Below are 19218 nucleotides of genomic sequence, written 5' to 3'. Positions count from 1 at the left end.
TGGAAAATTTTACATGGCCACTATGTACCAAATCGGTGGGTTGGATCCAAAGTACTTCGGATGGATTTCTGATCACAAAATAGTGGGCCTCCTCCCACTTTATACAGCTTCTCCTCCCGTGCCACCATTAAAACTTCTCTTGAAGGTCATGAGACCCTTGGGGAACTGTTTGGGCTGAAGTTTGGGAGGGGGCAAAGGGAGCATGGATGGAAAATCTGCAAGAATCACAGATCCCTTTATGCACAAGCAGAAGTGTGGGCACTTTAGGATCCAACCCTATCCATTTTCCGGAATGGCTACATCTCTGAAATTGACTGCAAAACCAATACCTACATTTCTGTAAAAGCAAATATTCTCATCACAGCTCGAATTTTTTGCCATCTGGTATTCGGGCTGAAAACAGTTTTCAGCTATCAGTTTCCTGCACAGAAGACAGTTCCATGTAAAAAACAAGTAGATTATTACATACGACAATCTCACACAAACAGTCACTTTGTTGTATATGTATGAGAATCACTTTCTTACAGGGAAGCATTTTCCATATATGAGGTGTGCAATGGTTGGAGTAACCCAGCAGTGAAGAGATTCTGATGCTTTGCAAGAAACGCACATTCAGGTTCCAAATCACTGATGTGTGAACAAAAGTGAGACAGTAAAAATATTGACAAGCAGTACTTCAAGCAGGGATGGAAATATTTCTGAATTTTAGGGCATAACTAACTGGATGATGCAGATCATGAGGTTTCTGCTTAGAACAGCAACTTTGCACCTATTTCCCTTTCTTCATACCAAGAAGCTTTGCATGTAAAATGTACATTCCCCTTTCCATGCAGCAGCCAGTAGTATGGAACAAGAGTGCAGAAATGCATGACATTGTGATGTGTTCCCCTTACCGTACATTATGGATAAAGAGGATACTGAATGCAGCATTGTTCTTTTTCCAGTAGTAACTCTCGACTCAGAAGTACATTTCATTCCACTCACAGTTCTAAGCATTACCGGTTTCCCTGCCAGTTAAGCTGAAAAAAACTGAAGTTAAACTGATTTTCCTCTACATTGTTTTCAGTGGAACATAAAGCTGCTTACATCCATGTACTGTTTAGTGGATTGACTGCTATTCTCTAAGGTTCCCAGCATTTGGCAATAGGATTTTAAAACATCCCCTACATTGTATCCAATGCTGATTGAGAAATGCTGTTTGATTTTTCTTAACAGTACTAAATGGTGGGTGCATTTGGCTATGTATTGGCCTTCGAACTGAATAAAAGATGCTGGCTTTCACTGGCTTGCAGTATCAATACGAAAGGATCTTATCAAGGAAATAATTGAATCACAAAATTGCTTTGTAGCTGTTGGGGTGTGTATGTGTGTGTGTGCTTTTTAACTGCACAAGCCAATCTAATTGTTTCAAGGTCAACCCTCTGATTATTGCAAATGACAAAGAAGCCTTTCATTTATGTGTGAATAACTAAATCCTGTCCACATGGATTTGTTTGTCCTAAGTAGTGGGCTACTGTAACTAGCACTCTTCTGCTTTTGAAATGGGATTTTTACTCTGTGAAAGTTAGACCCTCCTTTCAGAAAGCATTGTGTGATTATGGATTGTTACAAAGGATAAGTAAAAATGTAGGACAAAGAGGAGAATCTCCTGTGAGAATAATAAATACTTCCATTAACTGTGTGTTTCCTTATAGATCATAACTCTGTCACAGATCATTTTGCATATCTTCCTTTTGTCTTATTGCTACTGTACTATTATATAGCAATACTCTTCCATTTTTAAAAAAACAGAGGAATATATGTCCAGCAGTTGAAATATACTTTAGTGTGCTAGTAGAAAATATTAGCATATAATGTAATTCCTGGCCCTTTCAGCTGATGACTGTAAATGAAAAGCATTTTACCCTTCCTGCTTCATTTAGCCAAAAGATAGTGCCAAATCATTCACATCAAAATTTGGTCCCTGCAGAGATCAAGGAAAGTAGTTAATTCTCCTAGATGTATTTCATTATTTTTCACAGAATAATGTATCTGGAGGAGGTGTGATGTTTGTCTGCTCTGGACCCAGAAAACAATGGAGGATCTGGCATACCCAAACATCACTGTAGAAAACACTGTCTATGACAGACTGGCCTGTAGCCAGGAAATGGTGGGTGGGGCACCAAGGGGGTGTGATGTCACAAAAATTAAAAATTATAAAAGTAATAGCCAGCAGAATACCCACCCCCATTTAAATGCCAGTCAAGCGGTGAGTTGGAAGCTGCCCGCCCGACTGAACTGCTCCCCTTCCTGCAGCCAGTAGACGAGGAAGAGGACTCAGCTTCCCCTTTTAAATGCCACTCAAGCAGCGAGCCCACCCACAGCCAGCAGACCCCCCCCGATTTAAATTCCACTCAAGCGGCAAGTAAGAAGCTGCCTGCTTGACTGAACTGTTCCCCTTCCCACAGTCAGTAGACGAGGAAGAGGACTTGGCTCCCCCTTTTAAACACTGCTCCAGCAGTGAGCCTGCCCACAGCCAGAAGAAGAGGAAATGACATCATGTGACCTGGGCTGGCTTGGCTGGTGCAGGCATGGTGATGCCACCACCGTCAAACCAAGACCTCTTCCTCTTCTGCTGGCTGAGGGTGGGCTTGTGGCTTGAGTGGTGTTTAAAAGGGGAAGCCAAGTCCTCTTCCTTGTCTACTGGCTGCAGGCAGGGGAGCTGCTTGCCACTAGCTGCTAGCACAGCCAGCTCACTCATGAGGGCGGTGGTTGGTGAAGGAGGAGCGGATGGCAGCCTTCTTCTCCTTGCTGGCTACAGATGAGGTGGAGCTCACGACTGAGAGGGTGTGGGCCCCAAAATGCCCCACCGTAGCTACGGCCCTCATGACAGACCTTTACTTTTTTATGACCCCTCCCATAAACACACCAAACATAACCTAATAGCCATGTACAGTGACCAGACAAGCTTCTGTGTAAACCTTGATGCCAGCCTGTCCTTAATACCTATTAAGCCAGTTTGGTGTAGTGGTTAAGTGCGCGGACTCTAATCTGGGAGAACCGGGTTTGATTCCTCACTCCTCCACTTGCACCTGGCTGGATGACCTTGGGGAAGCCATAGTTCTGTCAGTGCTGTTCTTGAAAAAGGGCAGTTCCTGTCAAGAGTTCTCTCAGCCCCACCTACCTCACAGGGTGTCTGTTGTGGGGAGGGAAAGGAGTTTGTAAGCCGCTCTGAGACACCTTTGGGTAGTGAAGGGCGGGGTATAAATCCAATCTCTTCTTCTTCTATTCTAACCTATTCCAAAGATGCAAGCCATTCTAGCAATAAAAACGCATCCTACTATTGGAAGTGAAAGTTGATTTTCTTTCCCGAACACGGTCTGAGCTGGCCTCTTCTGAACTTCCGGCATCGTGCAAGAAGTGCCAGTACCACTGTTGAGTGATTTCCAGTCAGTTTTTTTCCTTAAATATTTGAAAATTTTTACAATATTATAAAAGCATTCTAGTGGCATGATTTAAGTGGATGCAGTTGTTCAGATATTTTCGTGCTAATATGCTATGAACAAATAAAGTATTTCAAAATGTTCCAGATGTCCTCCATTACAAATTAATCCATTACAAATTAATCCATTAATGTAAGTCCAGTATATTGGTTATTTAAATTTTCTTGCTAATTGTTGTTTAAAACTTCATTTTTTATAGACAGTTGACAGGCCGAAGGATTGGTATAAGACGATGTTCAAGCAAATCCACATGGTTCACAAGCCTGGTATGTGAAATTTCCTTGCTACATTTTCATACATCTTGGTGTCTTGCTGTCAGCTAATAAATTATTTCAGGTGATCCCTTGATAATCACATACCTATGTCCAGCAGGCCTTTTCTCAGGATAAAGTTTCCCCTGGGGTGAAAATGTCTAATGGACATAAATATTTTTCTTCACCTTCAGAAAAATATAGAGGGGATTGCAGTGAATGCATCATCTAAAGCCAAGGAGCATAGACTTTGTGTACATTCTTAGGAATTGGCAAGGCTTTTTCAGATGTTGCAAGAATGGGCATGCATGTATGCATACAGGGAGCCTACCAGCCATGTGTATTGGGAATGCATGCTACTTGTGATGCTACTTGCTACTTGGTTGCTGTGTTATATGAACAGGGGTAATCTGCAGATTTTTCAGGTTCATACAGCATAGCAATAACATGTCTACGGAGCATTGTGGGATAGTGTGCACTCCTGTTCTGTGTGGTTGGTGGGCTCCCTTACTGTAATCTCTGGAAAAGTTGCATTGTGGGATAGTGTGCACTCCTGTTCTTTGTGGTTGGTGGGCTCCCAGTGCGTCTTACTGTAATCTCTGGAAAAGTCTGTTATAATTTTTGGTAAGACAACAGATTTATATGAGAACTCTTTTTTGGCAAGTGCATCAAAGTTAGCCATGGAAAGAATGAAAAGTTCCTGGCTTAGGTGTGAGGTTTCGGTGTAACTGCAATCCCTCAGTGATGGTTTCTTTTGAAATGGACTCTGTGTAATATAGAGCTCCTGAACAGATACTGCTGTATAGAGGAAGTAGTGTAATCACAGACGAGTCAATACTTCTGAGGGATAATGACTGGTCCAGGGTGACCCAGAGCAATTCATGGTTCTAACACAGAGATTTGGACCTGATTAAAGAAATATTTTAGTGCAATCCTGTGCAGAGTTAATCTGGTCTAAACCTATTGATTTCAGTGGGTTTAGACTGTAGTAACTGCATGGGACTGTATTGTAACAGTGCCATCCTAAGCAGAGATACATCGCAGGGCTCTTTTTGTAGCAGGTACTCATTTGCATATTAAGCGACACACCCCTAATGTAGCCAATCCTCCAAGAGCTTACAGTAGCTCCTGTAAGAAGAGCTCTGTAAGCTCTTGGAGGATTGGCTGCATTAAGGGGGGTGGCCTAATATGCAAATGAGTTCCTGCTACAAAAAGAGCCCGATCCTTCTATGCATATTGACATCAGTGGACTTAGACGGGTGTAACTGCTTATGACTGCACTGTTAGTCCGTTAATTATATGTGTTTTAAGTAACCAGTTGATGAATTCATCAGTTAAGTCTACATACATTTAAATGTGAATAGTTACGAGGAAGAAGACATATTTTCATTGGTTTTTAAATGATGCATTCATACTGCATTCGTATTGTAGCAGGCACCAGTATCAAATAGGCATTTCACATGTGAGAAAGGAAGGGGGAAATGCCTCTCCTAAGATGGTGCCTGCTATTCTTGCATTTTAATAATCTTCTTTAAAAGATTTGCCACCATTTTTGGTGAGCAATTTGATTCATTCCCTAATGCTGCTAACCAGAAAAAGAAGTGATTCCAAACAACTCTTATTACAAAGATCTGTTATATTTTTAAAAGGGCTCTTAAGGGTTGAGAAAGTTGATTATTTCATAGCGTCAATATATGTTATGAATGTACTGTTGTATATATTGTTCAAAATAAAAAACACTTATTGGGAAAAAAAAAAGATTTGCCACCATAATAATCAGGGGCATGTTTTTATTCCCTAATGCTGCTACCCAGTTCATCAAATAAGTATTTAAATCGAGATTTGAACCCGGGTCTCCTGGGCCACAGTCCATCGCTCTAGCCATTATGTTATACCAGCTCCATGTTTGTACATGACAGTATATTTTTAAATCTTAAGACACCACGTGAGAAGTAGCAGCTGTATCTGTGGATATGCTGTGTCTGCTGTAGCTTTTACCATGATGGCTACATTCCTGGCGATGGCTGCTCCGCATGCAGTCACACTAGCAATGGAAAAACCACAACATCCGGCCCCCATGTGGAAGACACTTCGGATGATTGGCTCTGTTCACATAGGTGCATTATTTATTCGCACACATGCCCCATAGCTGCATGGGATAGCACCATGTGAAAGCAACTGCTTTGGAACCATCAGTGTATGTGAAGGGAAACTTATATCCATTCGGCATCTAGCATTCGCTCTGCTGTTTTACCAAACCCACGCTGGAACAGAAATTCCCCTCTACATTGCATGCCCCTTTTACTTGCTTTGATTGTCTGATTTTACTGTAGCCTCCACACTGCATGCTGGTTTCACTTCCTTTGATCCCTTGGTTTTATGGTACTGTCTGCATAGATTTATGGCTCTTTTATGGCTGTTCAGGGGTGACTCAGCAGTCAGCATTTGAATGTTGTTTTGAGCCACATCTTTTCTGTTCTAGTGTGGGTTTGGTAAAACAACAGAGCGAATGCTAGGTGCAGCCTTAGGCTGAAGGGGCAGAGATGGTAAAACTGACATGTATATAGTAGTGCCCATGTTAGAAAGAAGGGATTTTTTTTTCTTTTAATCCAGATCATGAAGACAGTTTCATATTTATCACGGTAAATCAGTGGTAGCTTTTATCAGGTACAGACTAAGCCAAGGGGGCGGGGGGAGGTCATAATTCAATGATAGAATATATTATTTTCTTTTATGAGACCCTAGGTTTGATTTTAATTCTGGGACCTCATATAGCAGAATTGTTAAAAGACCTACATTCTCTGCAGACAGCTGCCAGTTGGAGCTATTAGTTTTAGAGCTGTTGGTACTGCCAGGATTAGCTAGTTAATTGCTTAGAGCACAGTGTAGCCAAATGTAAGCTCTTTTATCCCTTTGAGTTCAATGAGGAAGGAACAAGTACTTAAATCTCTCTCAGGTACTTTAAAAATGCTTATCATTGGCTGACTGTCAACAGCATTGATGCCGCTCCTTCTCTGCGTGTATCCCAGGACTGATTCACATTTACTTGCAGGCTGATGTTGCATGAGATGAATCCTGTCTTTAGCCCATTTGGGTGTCTTTATACACGCATTCTTGGAGTGGTGTGGGGGGAAAGCTGCAGGGAACTGGTTCGCACCTTGCTGGGAGTGTGTGTGAATTGGCCGCATGTCAAAGGCTAAAATGAAAATTGGATATAAGTTGCCATCCAGAATCGGGTGACTGGAAAACATGACAACGGTATTTGGACAGACTCCAAAATGTATACCTAAGGGGGAGAGTTGGCTGCTTGCTAATTTTTTTGTTTTGTTTTTGCAAATGCAAAGCTGCCTTGCTGTGATAAAGTGACAGGTATTGCACTACTATAACATTTATATTTCTTTTTGTAGATGACGACACAGACATGTATAATACTACATATGCATATAATACTGGTAGGAGTTATTCCTTCCCTTCACATGAGTCTTTGCTTCTTAGTGTCAGCAAGTAACAATGGTCTCTAACCCCATAGGCTGTCTCTTATTGTGTTTGTGCAACAACAGTTTTGTCGTCATTTTGTTGAATCTCAGTATGTGATTTTCATTTTTGTTATTCACTCAACCATTGATGTTAGCTTTTCCGGAAATGACCTTGAAATGAATTTTCATTGGGATTTCCTTCACTGCGTTAGATTGGTTTTGCAGCAGATTCTGGCTTAGGAGGACAGAGAATTTTTTTGATCCAAAGTAAAGTGTTAGACCACCATCTGTAACATATTTAAATACACTATAATCTGTATGTTGTGGAGATGATCAAGGGAACAGGACCAGCTGGGTACAGTATTCTGTTGTGTACATAAGACAAGCAAAGCTATATACTTAATGGGGGAGAGAGAGAGCTAACAGTGAAACCAATGCATCCTAATTGTATTTCATTTTCACTGGACCGTGCCCTTTACCATTAAGCAGAACTCAAATTCAAAATGAGATATGCACATCCAAAATGTAGCATATTTGTGTATCAAAACTGTAAAGATTTTGCTTTGTAACTGACTGAATTTAATTTAATTTAACCGAAATTGGCATAATATAGTAGTAGATAGTTCCAGGAGGTTTATTGGAAAGATGTAAACCAAGCTAGAGGATAGTGACAACATACAAAAAAGCCTGGCATACAAGTGTATAACTGCATAAAATATAACGTGCCTTAAGATAAAAATTCATTTTAAAAGTATCTTCGCTTTAAAGTTTTCAAATTGCATTTTGTATAGGCCTGATTTTCGTTTCTAACATGATTTGTTAAGAGAATTTTCCAGCACTAATGCTGATAAATATGATATTACTAACCACAAATGCATCATCCATTAACAAGATTAACAAAGGCATGGCCATGTGTAAGCACATTTCCTTTCCAGTTTTCAGTAATGAGACTCAAGAGAACCCGAGGGGACACCACTAAATGGTAATGTTTGAACCTATACTTCAAGGCATTTCCATTTTCATAGGGACACGTGTGTCCTGAATCAGAGCTCTGTAACTTGTGTCCTACCTAGCTGAACACAGCTCACCAGCAATGAACCAGAGGCAGAACAAAGGCTTGATATACCCCCCTGATTATGCCGCTTGGTTCAGACTTCAAAATAGTTAGACCCTTAGTAGGCCACACTATGTGGCTAGTGAGCTGAGTTCAGTTTGTATGCAAGTTTCTCTTCAGATGCCAACTCCTTTTCTCATCCTTTTAAAAAAATTAGGGGATTCCTAAAGTAAGTTGGGGGTCCTGGGGAGGGAGAAGGTACTACAGAATTGGAAATTGACCAAGAGTGCATCTATAGCTCTGGGAGGGGGCTGATTAGAAAAACGAAGTTGTGGAGGCCCGTGCCAAGCACACTCACCTTGAGCCAGCAAGGGTGGCCTGTGCACGAGAACAGGATTTTGCACACAGATCACCCTTCCTGATCTGTCCAGAGGAGAGTGCTGCAAGAAACAAACAACCCTTCCTGCACAAACTGAACACTAGGGTATGTGTGCATGGTACACCGCCCCCCATGGATGGTTGCACATCCTCTGAAATAATCACCTGTATAGGTTAGGGGAAGGGCCTGAATGCAGCTACCGGTCCCATCACCAAACAAATTATCAGCTCTGTAAAAGGCAGAAGTGGGTACACAGTATACAAACATGCAAGACGAGCTCTGAAATCAAAGCAATGGAGTTGTCAGTAAGTTCCAGTGAAATCAATGGGAAATACTTCCAAGAAAATAGGTTTAGGTGTTTAACAGTGGATCCCATACCATACTTGTGCCCAGTCCATATGTCCATAAGTATCCATTGAAATATGTGTGTGTGTATGTGTCTAATAAAAATGACAACGGACCATTCACACCACACCTTTGTTAAATGACTGTGTGTGTGGGCAGAACCTATATTGCATAAGCTGAAATCCATGGTCATGCTTGGGTTTCTCTTGTGTTTTTTTGTCTTTCCTTAGGTAACTTCAGCCCATCCTTTTCCAGTCAAGCACATCCTGCTGCCAAGACTCAGACATACAGACCACTGACAAAAAGTACTTCTGACAACAGCACTGAAGCCTTTAAGGTCTCATCCCCTGTACCTCCACCACCTCCAGTACCACCGATTCGTCCACGGCAGAGATCTGCACCCGAGAAGTAAGCCCCGTGTTCCTTTTGTGCATTGTTAAATCTACAAATGGTAGGGTTGCCAGTCTCTAGGTGGGGCCTGGAGTTCTCTTAGAACCACAGCTGATCTCCAGATGACAGAGATCAGTTCCCCTGAAGTCAGAGGGCAGACTCCATGGCATCACATCGTTGCTGAGCTCCCTCCATTCCCTAACTCTGCCTTCCTCAGGCACTGCCCCCAAATCTCCAGGAATTTCCCAAACCAGAGTTGGCGGTCCTAACAAGCAGTGAACTCAGAGCTTGTTGAGAGGGCCATTGGCCCTTTCCACATTACCATTCTAATCCAGATATTATTTGTTGTTGGCCCAATTTTGAGTAAAGCAATACAGGGACGGGAATTCCATATAGTGAATTTCCTTCTGTTAATGACCCATTTCTGAAGCGCTGTGGTCATTTCAAACAGTGCCACTTTCCCCCCGCCATCCTTTTTTGCCACTCGATCTTCCTCTGACTTTTTTTTTTAAAAAAAGAACTGAAGTGCTATAGCAGCACCATTGAGATGCATGGAGTCAGTTGCATCTCAATGGTGTGCTATAGCACTTCAGTGCTATAGTGGTTTAACACTATAGCGCATTCACTTTAGAACATTAAAAAAAAGTCCAAGGAAGATTGCGCTGTGAAAAGGGGTGGGGGGAAAGTGGCATTGTAGGAAGTGCTATGGACATTTTAAACAGCACACCACAACGATTTAGAAGCACAATGAAGGGGTTGAAAATGGAAAAAAGCAGTTTCCCTCAAAAGCAGCTCAACCACGCTTTGGTAATCTGACGCAAGTGGGTTTATATGAACAGGTAAATAAATTCCGCTTGCAACTGGTTACTAAAACAGGTCTGTCTGAAATGACAGGAAAAAAACGTTAGCAACTAGTTACTAAAACAGAATACAAAGAGAATTTTAGAAGGGTTATTATTTCAGCTTATGGAATGTAAGTTAAAACCTAGAGCAAGTGGTGTTCTACTTGCAGCAAATGGTTTTACATGAAGAACATGTTGTCCCATAAATAATTTAACAATCTAAAGTGAGTTTTTCCTTTTGACTTTCACATGCTACATGGTTATCATTCTGTGCTATTATGAAACATGATTTGCCATATATCTGTACTGGAGAATCAAGTTCAAACATAGCCAACTCACTAGCTGATGTACTTTTAATGAAATACGACAGTTTTATCCTGATTTTGTTAATGCAATATAGAGAAAGCAAGTTTGATATTCCTACAGTTCATGCATGGAGTTTGATAGGACATTCAGAAATCAATTTTTAATTTTTCAGAAATGACTGGGACCCTCCTGATAGAAAAGTGGACACCCGCAAATTCCGTTCGGAACCAAGGAGCATTTTTGAATATGAGCCAGGGAAGTCTTCAATTCTTGAACACGAAAGACCGGTAAGAGAAATTTGTTGATATTCAGCACAATAAACAGCATAATGAGGTATGTTCTGGTATTAAACTATATCATTGTTTTATGCATTAATTGTGTTAGGTGATTTAAACAAAAATTCCTTGTGTTTGATTCTGTTTTCAGAGATTGGTTGTTGTAAATGGAAAAGGGATAGTTACGAAGAGATTATTTTGAGTGAAGGGTTAAAACTGGATTGCATCTAGACTAAATTTTCCATCAGAAGAATAGAACTTTTCTGCCTTCCCCCTTCGAATCCAGCCTATTGGTCTCCATGAAATGCTGCTCCAGGGGGATAAGGAACCCCAAGGAAAGATATTGGGGGGTGCAACAGGGTAGGGAAAATTTAGTCTAGATCCAACCCATTATATGGTTGATAGGAGTGCTTTTTTAAATAAAGCTTGCTTTTAATCAGTTTATTAGATAAGGTTTGTGAAACGCTTTGCAGACAAATAAAGCAACAAAACATAAGACTGACTGATATGGTCTACCATGGCAACAAGGTTCCATCTGCTACAACATAGGCTTGCTTTGACTTGCATAAGTGTGAGTTTTTAATTAAAGAAATTGGAGTCACTTTTTAAAAATGCACTTTTACTTGTTACGTTGTCCTTAAAATTCTTAATAAGCCTCTCGTCACCTCACAGCCCATGTATGGAGTATGTAACAGTTGCAGCAATTTTTACCAATGTGTATATAATAACATCAGAGTTGTTACACATGCTTATGAAATTGTTGTTTCTAGGTGCTATGGAAAAATCAAATCCACACATGTGCTTTTACAATTTATGCATATGTTTTCTCAGGTGGTAGCTTTGATATAGGTTAACATGACTAACGTTCTACACTGGGTTTTCTGAGCTACTCAGATCTGCAGCTCTGAGATGTTTACAGAGCCCATTTAACAAGGCTATAGGCCAGTGGCTTCCCACTAACATAAAGTTCCGGTAACCCAACAGGTATCTTTGAAAACCTTCCCGCATGGACATTCACGGGATATGTCTTGTTGTCTATGAGAACTTGTGTGTATTCAGTATATGGAAAAGAGTACTAAAATTGTAGCAACCCTCTTGTTTAAATCTGTAGTGGAAACAAAGCAATTTTTTTTTCTTTAGTACCCAGAAATTGATTCAACTGAAGTGCATTCACATTACCAACTTTGAAATAGTAATTGTTTTGAAACGTACCCAATGTTTTCTGTCAAGTCAAATATGTAGCAATCTAGAGTTTAGCCATGATAGTCTGTTATTAGCTAGAAATGAAACTTTGTTGGATTCAATATACAGCATGGTGTTTTTGCATACATTATTATCTCTTCCATTAATCTCTACGTTGATTAAGGTATAATTTCTAGTATTTCATTTTGCAACATTTATTAATTATACAGGCTAGTAAACTTCCCTTAATGTGAATGGGGATAGCTTTTCACATTTGCAGTGACTGGCAACTGTTCATAAAGCATGATGAAACTTATTTCATATACATGTAGGATTTTTGTGCCTAATGGCTTCCCGTTACTACTGCCTTATATCGATAACAATAGTATGCCATGTGGCCTTCTAAAAATGTGATGAACTTTCCCAAGTTGCAAGAAGTTCCACAGGCTAGCACTTACCCAAACATTAGATGTGGCCCAAGTTAGGAGTACAAGTTCTTAGAACGCAAAAATATGTGAACCGACCAGAGAGACCCCCTGGGGGGTTAGGGCGGTATATCAAGTCTCAAGTTAAATAAATAAATAAAATAAATTATGGTATCATTGTAGCATTTGCTTTATTTACAAATGTACAGAGAGAGCACAGGTGAAGCCATAGTGATGCTCCGGGGTAGCAGATCTGCTACTCCACATTAGATCCCTGAGGAGAGAAATTCTGCAAACCTTCCCTCCCTCAGTATTTTAAGCAACTCATAGCAGTGATTCTGCTTATTATCTTTCAGCTTCTTTTTTTTCACACTGACATCCACTTGCTTCCTCCACCTAGGCAGGAAGCTTACCTTCTCCAAAAGCATTTCCTGACACTCAAGACTTACTGTGGAGAGGGTCTACACATTACCTTTCCTTTTGTCATGTAGAATAGACTGTTCCACACTGCAACATTCCAAGCATGCAGCGATACTTTATGGTATTTGTCATCACATCATGCTCATCATATCTACAGAACCCTGGGACAGCTAAGTAAAAGACCTGTCCTCAGTTTAATTTGGAAATGTAGCTATGTGTTCCTCCTTCGAAGGCAAAGACAATTACGGTGGAATTGTGCATTAGGAGAAAAATGGGGCTTCCAGTAAAACAAAGCAGTCCCATGTCAGGTTCTCTTCCCTACTGTGTACCCACACACCGTGATGTGCAGAACAAAGTTTGAGTCCAGTGGCACCTTTAAGACCAACAAAGTTTTACTCAAGACATAAGCTTTCATGTGCAGGCACACTTCTTCAGATACAGGTAAAGGAAAAGGTGCCACTGGATTCAAACTTAGTTCTGCTGCTTCAGACCAACACAGCTGCCCACCTGAACTGTAATGTGCAGTTCAACATACTCTATCCTCTGACATTATTACAATTGCATGGCAACAGTGGCGCTCTCCTGGCTGGCCACCCGCCCACCCAGCAGCTCCCCCCTCAATGACAACAGGGCCACCGGCTCTCCTTCCTGCCCAGCAGCTTGCCTCCCTCAATGACAACAGGGCCACCGGCTCTCCCGCCTTCCTCCCTACCTGGAGCTTTGGAGCTTCAGTACAAGTGCAGACAAAGTTCATTTTGGGTCAAGTAGGATTTAAACCTCCCAAAGGGAGGGGGTGTTACTTCCAGATTTTTCTCCAAGTCTTGGGGGGGGTCCCCCAAATTTGCAGAATTATTTGTTTTCTATCAGTATGGCCCCAGTCCACAGATTTAGTTATCCACAGATTGGGACACAATTGTCTATTAGGTTATAAAATGCTACAGAAGAGATGGGGCAAACTTGACACAGAGTCTTTCAGGGGCGCCACAGGTTTCTTATAACATGTAGTTCCATGCTTTCAGCTAGAATTCTTGGGGAAACAGTCCTCCCCAAAGGCTACGGATTAATCCTGTGAAGGATTGCATATGGGATGGGGTGGCTTTCTTTGGGATTAAAATTACCCAGTGTTTCATTGAAACTGCATTCATTTATGTCTCTGAGGAATTTTGCAGAACCAAGGGTTTATTTCAAAAGAGGAATCTGAGGAAATTCAAATAGAGTGAACTTATTACTTGTTCTAAGACTGTGCAGGATTTGCTAGAAATTTGGTAGCTATTGTCTGGGGTATATTTGCGAACAACTGGGGAGCTGGAATTGGGTTTTTTGCTGAGTGATAATTTCTGTTACCAATATTGTATATTGTATAAGAAACTCATTTAATGACGTTTTCAATTATAAATAGTTCTCAAGTGGTTGACCCTTACAGAAGAAATTGGTTTTTTGTAGATTTCAGTGATATTTCATGAGTGTCTGGTTTCACTAAACGTGATTTTCTGCAAGACAGACTATTTGCAAGTAATTCATATTGAAGCCAGCCTGCCACTGTGATAGATGAGAGAATCAATGTAACATTTCAAATTTAATGAACTAAAATGAGAAGATCATGTTTCTTGTTATAAAGATTTATACTGGAGATCTTTTCAGTTCTGATTTCTTTAACCAGTTAAACCTGTTGGGACTTGTAGAATTTTGGGATAGAATGGTGCCGGGGAAGACTGGACCAGTCACATAATGGCTGCCATGGAGGACTGGGAGATTCTAAGCTAAGCATCCTGTTATGATGAGAGCAATATTTTCAAATGGGCAGTCCCTGCAGACCTGAAGATGATGCTACATGAGGGACACATGGAACAGTCTCCTGACTTTTTTAATAATGAAAAACAGCAAATTTGAGCAGAGAAACAGGAAGGGAACTGGCTGCTTTCCCAGACTTTTTTCTACTTCAAAAACATAAAGGCACCCAGAGTCTGTTTGACTGTGACTTCGTGGATTCTTTCAGTTTTCCCAGACTTGGCTTAGGATATAATTGATAGTTGTTTCAGCAGTACCATAAGCACTTTCATGTAGTGATGAATGTTAAGACGGAACTGCACAGTGCTATATCTTTTGTATCCAAAAAACCCACAGGATTTGTGTTGCCAGTAAAGCTCTTGCAAGCCTATTGGTTGGATCCCACATGTTTTAGCGTGCATTTCTTGCCTCCCTCCCCAGAATGCTGTTCCAAGGGATCTCCTGTTCCCCAGGAGCAGCATTTTGGTGGATTTTGATGCCAAAATTTTTTTTGCTCTGCCAATAGATATCCTTCCATCAGGGTGAGAAATTCTGATTTCTCCCTTCCTACCATCCTTCCTGTACTGCATCCTGTGTAATTCCTAGGGCCCCACATTACAGGAGAGGCTGGGGTAGGTATGGTCACAGGGAATTGCAGCGGGAAGAGGAAATCAGCAAAGACCTGTTCCGTGTACTTCTTTATGTCCATTGCTCTTTGGATACAAGACTATGTTTAAAAGACATTTCAAATAACGAATCAGTGTCAGTACAGACATGATGCAAGAGATCCATTATCAAAAACTTCTTCTTTGGGACCAAAAACCTTCCCCTTTATTTCAAAGTAACCACATGGTTACTAGTTTGAGTGAAAAATCAACTCTGTGCAGTATACCTGATCTACCCCACTGGGTAAAATATAAATACTTATATGGTGCCCATACTGTTTCCCCCAGCACATCTAGTTGCATATTCAAGGGAGGGAATGTAGACTGGGAAAAGTGTTGAATACCCCTTCTATTAGTGATAGTTCCCTGATCAAATTATCAGACCCATGTGGCTCCTACAATGTAAAGGGAAAAAAATCAGAAGCTCTGATCACAGATTTCTCATGTCAAATCTCTTCTTTTTGGCCATTAGATAGTAATGTTCCATCCACCGCTTTACATCCTTTTGAACATCTGAATCAATTAACACAGTGCTAAGCTGTTAGCGTAGCTTTAGTTTAGAAGTTTCCACTGTGTGGTGGATGTTAATTATAAAACAGTTCATTTGCATGAAGTAATAGGCATTGCTTTTTTTACAGAACCATAAAATTGGTGAACAAAAGAAATGCAGTCTTACAGAGTATAGGATAATTAGTCTTTTGTCATTTCTATATTGTGATCATGAAGTGAGAAATTAATTCGCATTACCTTTGGGGTTAATACAGATTGATATTTGACTAGTTCCAATCTGAATGGAATGAGTGTATGACAGTACTGGATAGAGAATGGGCATATATGTTAGGTTTATGGCTTCTTATCCAGACTGGCTGGTTCTTCAAACAGGTGCAGGGAAAGCAAATGCATGATGAGTCATTGACTTCTGATATAACGCGGTGGGGACTCATGCATTGTCGGTGTGTAAGCTTCAGCATCAAGATCTCCAAGATCTTACTGACAGTTGACAGATGCTGCAAACCAGATCCAGCCAGTTTAGACTTGTCTGGGCAAAGAAAATGTCACAATGAGTCAGCACTGTCCTGATTGGCTGACATATGTATCTCTGTATAGTATTCTTGTGATGATATATGGATTCTGGCGAAGCACTTTGTTAGAGAGCTGTAAATACTGTAAATAAAATTCCTGTAAATAGTTACCACTGGACTGAACTGTGTGGTTTACTATTGGAAGCGTCTGGTGTGTGAAAGACTGCTGGTGAGTGCTAAATTGTCTGAGTTGCTGGTTCTTACTACCACACGCACTGCATTTTTCCTTGCCTAAGCAGTGGAGCAGTACTGTGTGCTCAGTGGATTAGCATTTTATACAAACAAGCTAATGTCTGGGAGAAATCCAACAGGAGCAGCTTTTCCCATTGCAGTCGTACGGTCATGTATACAGGTTCTGCCCATGGCTCTTAAAAGGATAAAATCTCTACTTAAAAAAACAGCACTCCAGTTTCAATAGTAGAACTATATTAGAAATGTTTGTATTAACTTTCAAGACAACAAAGTACTGTACACAATTATTTTTTTAATGGCCTTGACTAAAAACATGCAATGAAATGAATAATATAACATTAGAAAGAAAGTAAAAATAGGGAAGGAGACTGATAATTTGTTAAAGGTTTCTCTAAAGGTTAGTAATGATTGAATGGACCAGATCTCAATATATGATCTGATCCTTATTTTTTTTATAAAGCTGCTGCAAGAGGAGAGTGATCTGATATTCTTTTCCTCTTTCTGACCTGACCTCTACCACCCCTTTTCAGCATGCTCAAGAAGGGAGAACAGAAATAAGGTGCAGAAAGTGATTTAAAGAACCTCCATATTTCGGAACCTCCATAGAAAAGATGGCAAAAGCATACCTCTTCCAGCAACACGTTTATCATGATCGTCTTGTATAAAAACTAAATTGAGGGACCAAATATTCAGTTTTATGCAGTACATTTAATAATGATGTTAAGTAAATGATATTGCTTGGATCAGTACTATAAAAAGGAGTGTATCAGTATTATGAAAACACCTGACTGAAAGGCCTGGAGTTGGGTTGCCAGATCCAGGTTGGGAATCTCCAGGAGATCTGGGGATGGAGCCTGGGGAGGACAGGGACCTCAGTGGGGTACAATGCCATAGAGTCAATCCTCCAAAGCAGCCATTTTCTCCAGGGGAACTGATATCCATAGTCTGGAGATAAGTTATCATTCCAGGGGATCCCACCTGGAGGCTGACATCCCTACCTGGAACACAAACCTATGGAAGTTCCCTCCCCCCAGACTTCATTGAAATGAATAGAAGGTTCAAGAAAAGACCACAGCTGACAGAACTATTCTGGAAGCCTTTATGTGCTGTCACAGAAAGCAAGAAAATACATTCTGGTCAAAAATTGTGAAATTTGTACAGTGCCTATCATCAGGTGGTACTGATCCAAATAAAATATCATTGGGGAGGGGCCATGGCTCAGTAGTAGAGCATCTGCTTTGCATGCAGAAGATCCCAGGCTCAATCCACAGCATCTCCAGTTAAAACAAATAATAGGTGATACGAAAGACCACTAACTGAGGCTCTGGAGAGCTGTCAACATTCTAAGGAGACATTACTGACCTTGATGGTGTAATTCAGCATAAGGCAGCTCCATAAAATGTCAGTGGGCATCCTTGTGTCTGCTTGCCACCTGCAGAGAAGTTCCATTCTCTCCACACACAGCCGACCCACCAAGGCAAGCTACGTGAAGCCCAAATGTCAACAAAGTCTTATGGCACCTTAAATTAAAAAAATTAAAGGCTGATCTTAAAGACTAACAAGACTCAGCTGGCAAAAACCCATGCTCTGAAATCCCAGCAACAACAGTTGGTCTGTGTGGGGTTTTTTTGTTTGTTTAAAGCCTAAATGTATGCAAAATTAAAACAACGTGATCCATTCAAGTTATGCTTGATGTAGCACTTCATCACTCATGTGTAGTTGGAAAAAAACTCAGTTGTCCTGATTTACTTCCATTTTGGATTGTAGTTCATCTGTTCCAAACTGGAGTTTCCCTCTGAAATCACTATTGAGGTCAACACACAGTGATATTCCTTGGAGGATTTAATTGTTCTGTTGGAGATTCCTGAATCTTGCCATTTTTCTCTCAGATTTTTGTCCATTTATTTTCTTGCATACAAACAGATGTGTTTGTCCTACGTAGTCAACAGAAGGGCAATGCAGACAGGTGATGTATATATCACTTTGGAAGAAGCCAAAAGCCCCTCCCTCCTTTTCTTTTTGCCTTACAGATATTTTCTAACAGGGAGGCAATTAGCACTGGGAGACAGTGATGAAATGAGGCACCCGGTTCTGCTGCTTTGTAGGCCCAATACTCTATGAAGGGCTAGGCGTCACCAGATTCTCGCCATTTTGGCTGTATCTCATATTAATTTCAAAAAAAAGTTTGCACTGCACATGACTCCTATAGCCACTGCACACATGAGTTTCGTTTCGTTGTGCAGGACGTCAAAAGTTAACCATTTGGTAACTGCAGAACTGCCTGTGAGAACATTTGCAATCTCTCATCCTTGCTATAAATTGGATTTGGTGGATTAACTGAATTGTTTGGCACAAACTAGTTAAGCAGTGAGCCAGTGTATATAACTGATGGACTGCCCTAGATATTTAAGGGGTTCACAGACATGTGCTTTACTTTTCCAAAGATCAAAGTTTGCCTGCATATATGAAGAGTTGCATAAACCTTAGTTGTTCAAGAGACACAGTACTCTTTGTGCTTGGATGTTTTTGCCCTACATGATGTAGCTTATTATTGACTCTAGTTTTAGAAACAGATTCTTTGGAGAGACAAAAAAGTGTGTATTTGATCCTTAATTCAGAGGTCATTTTGGGGGGGAACGCGGGGGAATGCAGTTCCCCCGGGTGAGGTGCAGGGGGTGGGGCACA

At 40.8% G+C, this 19218-nt stretch overlaps 1 protein-coding gene across 1 annotated transcript in view; it reads left to right on the top strand.

The window, feature by feature from the left end:
• The window catches only part of SORBS2 (sorbin and SH3 domain containing 2), a 112770-nt gene that overhangs the window by 46062 nt on the left and 47490 nt on the right, over positions 1-19218 (top strand). The window contains exons 7-10 of the mRNA XM_015418695.1: positions 3682-3748; positions 7141-7185; positions 9218-9395; positions 10698-10812. Coding sequence (XP_015274181.1) covers positions 3682-3748; positions 7141-7185; positions 9218-9395; positions 10698-10812 — 405 coding nt within the window. The remainder of the gene's footprint in view (positions 1-3681; positions 3749-7140; positions 7186-9217; positions 9396-10697; positions 10813-19218) is intronic.

Source organism: Gekko japonicus, unplaced genomic scaffold, assembly GCF_001447785.1.
Source record: "Gekko japonicus isolate JY-2015 unplaced genomic scaffold, Gekko_japonicus_V1.1 scaffold663, whole genome shotgun sequence".
NCBI lineage: Eukaryota > Metazoa > Chordata > Lepidosauria > Squamata > Gekkonidae > Gekko > Gekko japonicus.
The sequence above is the reverse complement of the archived record's forward strand: the minus strand, read 5'-3'. Positions and strand labels throughout refer to the sequence as shown.